This window comes from Dipodomys ordii, unplaced genomic scaffold (genome assembly GCF_000151885.1).
Source record: "Dipodomys ordii isolate 6190 unplaced genomic scaffold, Dord_2.0 Scaffold23, whole genome shotgun sequence".
Lineage (NCBI taxonomy): Eukaryota > Metazoa > Chordata > Mammalia > Rodentia > Heteromyidae > Dipodomys > Dipodomys ordii.
Window position 1 is genome coordinate 1,343,765 of NW_012267239.1, and position 11,514 is coordinate 1,355,278.

General features: G+C 40.0%; 1 protein-coding gene across 1 annotated transcript in view; it reads left to right on the forward strand.

Moving 5' to 3' along the window:
* Nucleotides 1-1,117: 1,117 nt before the first annotated feature.
* LOC105984150 (low affinity sodium-glucose cotransporter-like) overlaps nt 1,118-11,514 on the forward strand; it is a 61,402-nt gene continuing 51,005 nt past the window's right edge. The window contains exons 1-5 of the mRNA XM_013014250.1: nt 1,118-1,252; nt 1,903-1,974; nt 3,943-4,047; nt 6,368-6,427; nt 9,773-9,877. Coding sequence (XP_012869704.1) covers nt 1,118-1,252; nt 1,903-1,974; nt 3,943-4,047; nt 6,368-6,427; nt 9,773-9,877 — 477 coding nt within the window. The remainder of the gene's footprint in view (nt 1,253-1,902; nt 1,975-3,942; nt 4,048-6,367; nt 6,428-9,772; nt 9,878-11,514) is intronic.

The window sequence follows — 11,514 nt, forward strand, 5'->3', positions numbered from 1 at the left end:
AAAGGTGAAAACCATGTACATATGACTATATAAGATGATGTTAAATGAAATGAACCCCAAGATAGGGACACAACTTATTATTTCTTTCTTGCTATTGTTTTTAACATTTCTAAAATGTACTCTGTGATTTTTTTTGTTTCCCTTGTATGTTCTTCACCCACTGTATAACCCCTGTTTTCACTGTATTTGACATCTGTATCCTGCATTTTGTATATACATTTTTCTAATTTGGAGAGGGGAAGGTAAATAACAAAATGCTGGAACAAGGATACAGGTTGGCCTATTGTAACAATGAGATGTACAAGACACTATGTTGAAAAAGAACTTTACAACTTGCGGGGGGGGGAAGGGGGGTTGGGGAGGTGGGGAGGGAAGGGATGGTTGGGGAAAAACAAAGGAGGAGGTAACAATGCTCGACAGGAAATGAACTCATTAACTTACTCGTGTAACTGTAACCCTTCTGTACACTATTTTTTACAATAAAAAAAATTTAAGTTCTAAAAATGGAAGGTGGCAATTCCAGTTCTACTTAGAACCATGCCACTGAATTTCACACTTAAATGTGGTAGGTGTAGAGCTATTTTCCCTTCCTACATGAAGTGTCATTATCCTGATGTTTCATGTGAAGTTTGTTTAAACTATCTGTTCCAAAGAAATGTAGACTTGGGGGAAACCTATAGGTGAATGAGTAACTTCATTTTCATGAGATAAAATTGTTGATCAAGGGCCTTTTCTACTCTGTAAGGAACTCTCACCTTTTATCCAGCCTTCCCTGTTTTCAAACTTCTCCTCTATTCTTCTCCTTATCTCTCATCATCTCTCCCATAGACTGAACTAAACTGATCAAACCTCCTTTAGTGCACTATACTCCCACTCCATTTTCACTTTCAATTTGCACTCTTTTTCTGGGATACATTGTATTCTAACATACTACATAGGTCAATATGAAGTGCTGGAAGGCCAAAGTCTCATAGCCTGAATTGCCAAGAGAAGTTTAAAAGTCCACCTGCCTGGAATCAGCCCTGATACCTTGCTCATCTGCTTGAGGCTGATCATTAACCCAATACTTCTATAAAGAAGGGCCACTCTTGGGATGGGATCACCACCACCTGCCACCATGGCCAGCACATTAAGCCCCAACACTATCACTGAGACCCCAGAGACCCCTCCGTTGTCAAGACCCATTCAAAATGCTGCTGACATCTCTGTCATTGTCATCTATTTCATAGTGGTGGTAGCTGTCGGGCTATGGGTATGTAGGATGCTAATAGGCTTTTGGGTGGGCACCAGGGTTGTGTTGAAGTGCCTTGGCAATTTTCACAAGTGCCATTATGTTTCCACCTGAATCATTTCCTGCTGTATGACATAAGTAATACTTTGCTGAGTGAATTCATTCTCCCAGCAACCTCATCATTTCAGCTATTGGTTTATTTACTATATCTGGAATCGTTTGTGCCGAGCAAAATGAACAGAATATTTTTGTTAATTCATTTACTTTATTTTTCCATTTGCTGTCTGTTTCTTTTCTGGCTTTGCAAGGTGGATAAGTCATTTGTATTGCAGTCGGTCTTTGGAGTGGGGGAGTCAATGCTGCAAATTTTCACCTAAGCACAGCATTAGGGTTACCTCACATTGTGTTCATAAAGGAAATAAATACCAGTTTGTCACAACATGATTTCTTGAACTCCTTCAAAGTCCAAGGTTTGTTTTCTTTAATAAAGCTATGATTGCAAATCTGTTTAAAAATTGATGATCATCACAGTTTCTAGAAAATATTTCCTTCTGGGGGAGTGCTGAAACATCACTGCTGTCAACATGCTGGCCACAGTGACTGGAGCATTATGTGAATCCTGTGAGTACACCTGTTGTGACACCTTAACTCTCACATGTCTTTCTGCTCAGGCCATGCTGAAGACCAACCGAAGCACAGTTGGAGGTTACTTCCTGGCTGGTCGAGATATCTCCTGGTGGCCAGTAAGTAGACTAATTTCCTACAGATAAATTGGTAAAATGTGTGCATGTGTTTGCAAACATGTGTGTATGTGTGTGTGTGTTTATAGAAAACATTGGAAATAAAGCTGCATTTTCCTCTGTAATCCTAGAGAATGAATGGGATGAGGTATGTAATGGATCCTAATGATTCCTTCATAGATCTTACACATGTAAATAGTGTAAAAATAAAAACAGCTTCAGAACTGACCTAGCCAGTAGAAAAGAAATAATCAAACCTTGACAGGAGCCAGTGGCTCATACCTGTAAACCTAGCTGCTCAGGAGGCTGAGATCTAAAGATAGTTGTTCAAAGCCAGCCCAGGCAGGAATTTCTGTGAGACTCTTATCTCCAGTTAACCACCAAAAAAGCAGGAAGTCGAACTGTGCCTCAAGTGGTAGAGCATTAGCCTTGAGTGAAAAGAAGCTCAGAGACAATGCCAGGGCCTGAGTTCAAGCGTCAGGACTAACAAAAGTACAGAGAGGAGGGGAGGGGAGGGGAGGGGAAGAAAGGGAAGGGGTGGAGAGGGGAGGGGAGAACTGACCTGGCCAGGGTAACTGAAGCAGACCAACTTCCAATTCAAAATGGATTTTTACTTAGAGAATTCAATCAGATATTGCCTTTGTGTACTATCTTTTGAAGCATATAAGCCTCAACCAATCCCAAGCTTTTGAGAAGCTTATATTCTAGTAGGCACTCAAACAATCTCAATATCCCTCCCAACTAGCTGAACAGAAAAAATGAGCACGACAGAGCTAAATACTGGAATAAATGAATCATCACTGGGTTCCAGGCCCTTGTTCTGTTCTTTCAGAACTGGTACGCATTCATGACTCACTCAAGAGATCTCTCTTCATCTGGGAGTCTTTAACAGCAGACAATATTGTGGAAAGGGACACAAATGAGAAGAATGTCTGATTGCTGGGAAGGGATATGAAGGAGGAATTCTCTCCTGAAATATGAGGTACTTGGTAATCATTTGAGTGACAAGATCTGATGAGGGCTCTGATAGTTTTTTAGTTATCTTTTTTTTTTTTGGCAGTCCTGGGGCTTGACCTCAGCATCAGGGCTGTCCCTGAATCTCCTTGTACTCAAGGATAGCACTCTACCACTTGAGCCACTGCATCACTTTTGGTGTTTTCTGTACTTTATTGTAGTAGTTTATTGAAAATAAGACTCTTGTGGATGTTCCTGCCGGGGATGGGGTAAAACTGAAATCCTCAGATCTCAATCTCCTGAGTAGCCAGGATTATAGGTATGAGCCACTGACTCTCACCATCTCTGATAGTTTTTGATTAAAGATGGGCTCAACTCAGAACATATTGGCAGATGTATTAATGTAACTGAAGGCAGATATCAGTGGGTTTTTTCTAAAAGGCCTGATCTGAAGTACTTTTGAGTTTAATGTTTATGTAATTTTTCAACTATATAGCTTTTACATTACATCACAAAAGCACCTAGTCAATATGTAAACCAATAAATATGCTTCTTTCCAACAAGACTGTTTTGAGGACATTTTTAACTGTTATTACTGAGCTTCAAAAGGTTGCACAAGGCATTTAGAATTTAACTTGTCCATCTAAGTGGTCAATGCTTCTTGATCAGAATCACCCCTTCCATCATTCTTCCCCATTCAATCTGTTCCCTTCCCCTAGACTCACTGGATGCTGAAATTGGCAATTCACTTAATTCCACATTTTCACATGTCACAAAAGTTAATTACTCATTCGATTTTTAAAACTACTTTTGGCTATTCAGATTTTCTTCCACAAACATTCTTTATCTATAGGGTTCACATAAAAAGTGGTGATATTCTGGATTTAGCCCACAGGACTTGGACTGCTGGTTCCCACTCTAAAGGTGTAGTGATTTGTGTCCCCTTCATATCTATCCATTTGAAAGAAGTCTAATTTGAATTATTTAATAACATCAGTCTCCTCTTTTGCCTTCCAGATGGGAGCTTCTCTCTTTGCCACTAACATAGGTGCCGGCCACTTTGTGGGCCTGGCTGGGACAGGGTCAGCTACTGGAATAGCTGTTGGGGCAAATGAATGGAATGTAAGTAACATCAAGAGACTTGTCCTCTAAATTGAGCCACACCAAGATATTTTAATCAAATCAAACCCAAAGTTTCTAGGACGTAATATCTGTTCTCTTTTTTGTCTGTCATGGGACTTGAACTCAGGATCTGGATGTTATTCCTTAGTTTTTGTACTCAAGGCTAGTGCTCTACCACTTGAGCCACAGCCTCCCTCCTAGCTTTTTGGTGGTTCCTGGGAGATAAAAACTTCTGGGAGGCTGCCGTTTTCCTTCCCAGGATAAATTTGAATTGCAATGCTCAGATCTCAACCTCCTGAGTAACTAGGATGTATAGCCATGAGCCATCAGGGCCTGGTTTGGTTTGATTTTTATTCTTCTTTCTCTTAGTTAACATTTTGCTTGCCCTTTAACACCTCTGTAGTCCCATACTACCTGAGCCATACCAGGCTCATTATTAACGTCTGAGATTTTTCTCCAACAGTTTTGCTACCTGAACTGTCATTTCTCTATGGCTCAGTATCCACTTTCACTTGCCCCGCTTTGACAACTTGAGATCTCAATTTTCTCTCTTCTTTCAGGACCTTGTGTCCAGCCATAAAGCAGGTAAAAGGAATAATTTTTTTTTTTTGGTCCGGTCATGGGGCCTGAACTCTGGGCCTGGGCGCTGTCCCTCAGCTCTTCAGCTCAAGGCTAGCACTCTACCACTTGAGCCACAGCACCACTTCCAGCTTTTTTTTTGCTTATGTGGTGCTGAGGAATTGAACCCAGGGCTTCAAGCAAGCAAGGCAAGCGCTCTATCACTGAGCCACCTTCCCAGCCCCAAAGGAATATTTTTAATGTAAATCCAAAAGTTCCCTTTCTTTGCAGAATCCATTTGATGAAAATTATTCATTCCACTACAGTGTAGAATGTATAAGGAGAAAATGATGCACAATATATTGAAGGATCTTGTGGGAATAAATCCATAATAGACTTGGTAGGTGTCAAGGGAGAACCACACCAAATGGCTAAATGGAAACTGTCTACACAGAGCTGATCAAAGCATTAACAGTGGAGGTAGCAATACATATTTCTAGAGACTACAGATAAAACATCTGTGATGAGGTTTCTAATTGTTTTGCTATGGTGTCACAAAAGTCATGTGCTTTTAATCATACCCTACGTTTTGGAAAGAAAAGGAACCTGTCTTCTCTTGTACTCAAGATCACCACATTACTTGTCATTTGGCTGGGCATATGATGAGAGTATTGTAAATGGTTCTTGAGTCGCCTGTACTTTTTGTCTATTCTTTTCTCTCATCCTTGTTTTCATGGTGGTATTTGTTGGGGGGAGGGAGGAGTGTTGTGTGAACAACTCTATGCATATCAATCAGAGGAAGATGAATCACTGGAAAAAAAATTTAAAGAGATTGAGTAAAAACAGGAAGTGACCTTGAGTCACCACAAATAGCTTGTTGAGGATTTTGTCCCCAATTCTACTTGAGTAATATCAGGAGCTCCAGTGTGTACCCTGACTCCTTATGGACCCCATAAGGAGACTTTTTGGGAGACTTATGGACTCTGCCTCAAAATGATCTATGTCCCATATGGCTGTGATTACCAGCACAGATAGCTCAGCTGGTTCCTTTGTAAGCCTGTAACCTTGGGCTTCCATACTCTCTGTGATGTTCATTTTTCACCCCTGTAATATAAGAATAATGTCGGCCTCAGTGGGTTGTTAGAGAGGCATAAGCATTACATATCATGAAAACACAAAGAAGGGCTGTGAATGTGGCTTAATGGTAGAGTGCTTTCCTAGCATGCATGAAGCCCTGGGTTTAATTTCACAGTACCACATAAGCAGAAAAAGCCAAAAGGGGTGCTGTGGCTCAAATGGTAGAGTACTAGCTTGAGCAAAAGAAGCTCAGGGACAGTACCTAGGCCCTGAGTTCAAGCCTCAGGACTGACCAAAAAAAAAAGCTTCAGTGAATGTTTCATATAAATGATAGGTTTTATTTCTTATCATTGGTTTATCATTTGAAAGATATGACAGGCACAGAGAATCTTCAATTTCCAAAGTCCTTTCTGATTGCTCTGTCCATTGCTTTGGATATCTTTCAATGGCCTAACTGGACTCAGATTTATTATGTTCCAATGTTCTTTCCCACATATCTTTGATCACATTTTAAACCTCAGGAAATGGTAGCCTCTGAATCATAGAGACAAAGGGAAGAAATCTACAACCATCAGAGAATCACAATAAGATAGGATCTAAGCCAACTTTGTTTCAGATACTGAGATCTAAGAAGTCCTACAAGCAAGCCTCTTGAATCTCACCCTCTTTTATTGTCTTCTTACAGGCCTTGATGCTGGTGCTGGTCCTAGGGTGGTTCTTTGTCCCCATCTACATTAAGGCAGGGGTGAGTATCTACATGTACTCAGGGGCTGCCTCTCAAACCTATCTTCAGGCATTCTTTTATCCATGAACTTTTAACTTTTACTGACACATGGGTACTCAGCCTTCACTTAGTCTATTGCTAAAAATCCACAATCAACAAAAACCAAATCCCTTCCCTGGAAGGCTTTCAGTGTAGACTGTGGCTGTAGTCAGGTGAGAAATCTATAGTTTTCTTGCATAATGAGCATGTGGTATAAAAATCCTGCATCTGGGAATCCTATGTCCTTCAGGGAAAGCTCCTCGAAGGTGTCCTGGCTTCATCCTTGAGGGATCCTGTCACCTCTAAAGATAGAAGAATCAGATAGAAGAATGGTGTAGAAAACATACAGAAGTTGAAACGTGAAAGGACTTGGCATATGGGTATTATATGGACGAAGCGTGGTGAGAGATGGAATGGTGGATCTGTTAATGCAGGGGAAAGACCTACACATCCTAGATTTCAAAGCCGTGTCCTGTATTCTCTCTAAGATGACAAATACAGGCTTTCTAGCACTTATGATTCATAATGAGACTTGAAGTTTAGGAATCTTGGCTCAGATCTCAGGGGAGAATGGACTTGAGCAGGTGATCCGTGAAAAAGTTGACAAAATAATTTATGATTGTATAGGAAAGAAGAAGAAAAGTTAGAGAGTTGCTTCTGAGACCAAGATAAATCAGGCTTGATAACAAATAACACATAAAGGGAGTTAAGAAGGGAGTGTTAGAATGCATTCTAAGACATGAAGTTCAAAGGCCTGGAAGCCTAAGGTCTCCTCTAGTGGGGAAGAGATTCCAGAAGGAATATAGATTATGGATGAGAACAAAGCACTGAATTCACTTTGGAAATGGGTGTTTGGTGCCTTTGCAATTCTGTTTTAGTTTATAGTGTTGCTATAACAATTTTAACATCTGGTACTTCATAAGGAAAAGAGGTTTATTGAACACACAGTTCTGGAGATTAAAGACCACAGTACCAGCATTGTTTTGACTATGGCCACTGCAGAATCACAATATGTTGAAGAAGCAAAAAAGAAAATAATGGCATGCCAAAAAAAGCATGGAATGGCCTTCCTTTATAAAACCCACTCTCTCAAGAACCCACTCCTGTGACATTGGAATCAAACCATTCATTAAATAATCTTTCATCATTTGTCTTCTATTAATTCCCACTTTATTAGATTCTGCACTCTGGGCAAAATCTGAACCTCATTTATCTTGTTGAGGGACAATCATTTTCAGACCATAGGACTGGGACTATACCCTGTAAAATTCATGTTTATCTCACAATCTAAATTGCATTCTCTCTGGCAATCATCTCTAAGCCTTAATTCATTCCAGCATCAACTCAGAAGTCCAAGTCTAAAGTCACAGGTGAAACTCCATTGGAAACTTTCTAGTTGCAACTTAGTAAAAGAAATTACTGGGCTGGGAAGGTGGCTCAGTGGTAGAGCGCTTGCCTTGCATGCCTGAGGCCCTGGGTTCGATTACTCAGCACCACATAAGCAAAAAAAGAAAAAAAACAACCAACATGCAAAACAAGACTGGAAATTCTAAGTCCAAGAATAAAACTTAACTTTAAAAAAAAAAAAGAAATTACTTCTCCAATAAATCGGTGAGACAATGAAAGTATAAACATTTCTATTCCAAAAGAGAGACATAGACCCTCTGAAAAGGATCATAGATCTCATCAATACCAAAACAAGGCAGAGCGAATACTATACCTGAAAGCTAAAGTATCTCAGGAATCCTATGGAAACTCGGATAGAAAGTGAACCCCCCAAAGGCTTTGGGAAGGCCAATTTTTATGACTTTATTGGGCTCAGTTTTATACAGTAGCTTTCAGGACTGAGTCTAGTACTTCCAGCATTTTCAGGTTAATGCTGCATACTGTCAATCTCTCTCCCTTTTCTTGGGTGTCCGCTGGAGCTCCATGCATACAACTCCACTAGTCAGGGTCCCCGAAGTGATTCAGTAGGGCTTTCTCTCTGGCACCTCGGCCTGGTCTTTTCAAGCCTTGTTTGGTAATCTCCACAGAAACAGCCATGACTCCTTAAGTCTTTAATTCTGTATGTCTTCAGCATTAGCAACATATGGATGCCACCGAAGTCTTCAGCATTAGCAACATATGGATGCTACCGAAGTCTGCCCCTTGGCTCTTTGTGGAATTAGAGCATGTAATATGCTTGGCCCCATTGGAGCCCCTGCTATGCTGGTGAATCTCTACAGTCTGCACTGTATAGAGGGCTGAGGTTGCCCTGGGCAGCAGCCCATAAGACAATACAATGTGTCCATTCCCTGAAATCATTTGGTCCTTTCAGATCTCTGGCCTAAGATTAGAGAGACAACTTCAGAGATTTGTAAGATGCCATTGGCATTTTCTTCCCATTATCTGGACGCACAATACCTGCTTCCAATTTGTCTGTGCTAATAACCTCTTTGGAAAGTACTTATCAACCCTACAATTGCACATCTTTTCTTCCTGTTTTTCATAACCAGCCTGAAAGGTTTCAGAATTTTTTTTTCTAGTCTGCTTCCCTTTTAATTACATATTCGGCCTTTACATCATTGCCATACTTTGGTGTGAAACAAGATCAAGATGTTCAGTCTCATACTTCAGTAATGAAAGCCATACTATTTTTTTTTAAAAAGGATATGAGTAATTCATTTTCAAAAAATAATCCTGTGGATACCATATGTATAGTCGAATTTATTTGAGTATCACTGTATTGGTATCTTAACTGCACTTTTTTGTTTGGTCGTGGGGCTTGAACTCTGAGCCTGGGTGCTGTCCTCAACTCTTCAGCTCAAAGCAAGCGCTCTACCTCTTGAGCTACAGCACCACTTCCAGTTTTCTGGTGGCTAATTGGAGATAAGAGTCTCAGTGACTTTGCTGCCCATGTTAGCTTTGAACCATGATCCTCAGATCTCATCCTCCTGAGTAGCTAGGATTACAGGTGTGAGCCACTGGTCTCCAGCAAGTTCATTATTTTCCAAATAATATTACTTTTATTGACTGCGATGGGTAAAAATAATAAAAATTATTTGTTGATATGTCTACCAAAACACTTGGTGTGGTGGACAGCATTGAACACCTACATATATATTAAACCTCCCCTTTCTAAAGATCACTCATACAATAAATGTTGCAACAAGGAGGTTATCAAGAGGATCTGCCTTCAGTCCATATGGCTATCCCAGCTCTTTCTTACTTTACCATGGGGCCATTTCTTTCTCTCTTAATTATGCCTAGCATGCCAGGTCCATAGTGCTTAGTCACTGTGACTATGCTGGATTCTGAAGTTGTATTCTTGTGGATGTCTGCCTGCAGGTAATGACCATGCCAGAATATCTCAAGAAGAGATTTGGTGGGAAGCGGCTCCAGATCTACCTCTCCATCCTCTCCCTCGTCATGATTATGGTCATGCAAATCTCAGTGAGTATGTCACAGTATTTTAGCTCCCCCAAACTTACCAGATAGTTAAAATCAAGAAGCGGACAACAGCCTTTGTCAATACAGTAATGTGAAGCCATGTGTATGGCTTAAACGCCCTAGGATCTCTTTACAAAATATGAATGAGATCAAGGAGAATGACTTTTCTTAAATTTACCCTATTTTTTCTAAGCCAGCCTCAATAAAAAAAAAAAAGACATCACAGTTATGTGTTAAATGAAGTTGAAGTTGGGTGCTAGTGGCTCATACCTGTCATCTTAGCCACTCAAAATGCTGAGATATGAGGACTGAAGTTCAAAGCCAACCCATTGGGGTATGGTTCAAGTGGCAGACTGCCAGCCTTGAGCAAAAGCAACAGTGCCCAGGCCATGAGTTCAAGCCACAGTAAATATGAAATACAATTTTTTAAAAAGAAGTTAAAATTTTTAATGTTACATTCCTTGGAGGTGATCAGGAATAAGGAAGAAAAGACTGTGAAGATTGAATAGAATGGGTATAAAACAAGAAAAAACGTATTTGCTCCTCCTGCATTGGTGTTGAAAGCCATCATCTCACCTAATCTACATAGTAGTTTACAATAGTTTATAATAGTTTACAATCCAGGCAGGGATCTCAATGTTCCTAAGGGAAAAAAGAAAGGGATTTTTACCTTTGTTTTTCTATTGAGCAGTCACTTTTGTTGGAAGTTAACCAGCTGCAACAATAAAGTTTGTTGAGATTGGTTTGAGATGGGAGGAGATATAAGAGAGAGTAACAGAGGGACAAATCTGATCAAAGTACATTGCATGCATACATGGACAGGTCAAAATGAAATCTCCTGTACAACTAATTGATACTAATAAAAATGTGGGAGAAGAAAATCTGGAGGAACAAAGGGAAGCACATGGGCCCATAAGGTCAGGAACTGTACACATGTGTTTCACAACTGAGCTGTATTTGGTAATGTCCCAGCTCTTTCTTGAGATCTGACAGGTTGACAGTAGCCATGGAGGTCTTGGGAGGATTATACCTCTCAGAGAGAAAGGGTCCTGTGGTACTAGAATGAGAGATAGCGCAGCAGAAATCCATTCTTGCCTGCATACTTATGCGTGAGATGATAAGACTATAATCTTAGACTTGATTATTTGTGTACTTTTACACTGTGATAGCAGATTCTGTGGTGGTTAGTTATTAGACCATGCTATGGAATTAGAATGACACTTTTGGGGAAGCTATTTATTTCTTAGCATGCGGGGGGGGGGGGGAATTGACTGATTTTCAGCTTCCAGCAGTAAGCATGTTGTCCCTTGATGCCTAAATATTTCACTTTATGTTCAGAAAGACATTGACCTTCTTTAGAAAACCACATTGAAAATTTTAAAATCAGGAAATTCACTTTGGTCCAAGCTATTATCTAATCTAGGTTTGCATTTCAGATACTGAAAATGCTTGATCATTGCAGTTAATCTTTATAATGGGAAATAATTTCAGACTGTTGTGATGTCATTCATGCCATCACACTGAACATTCAAGTACAGTTTGTTATAACTTTTTTTTATTGTGAAAATACTGTACAGAGGGGTTACAATTACATGAGCAAGGTAATGAGTACATTTCTTATCAAGCATTGTTGCTTCCTC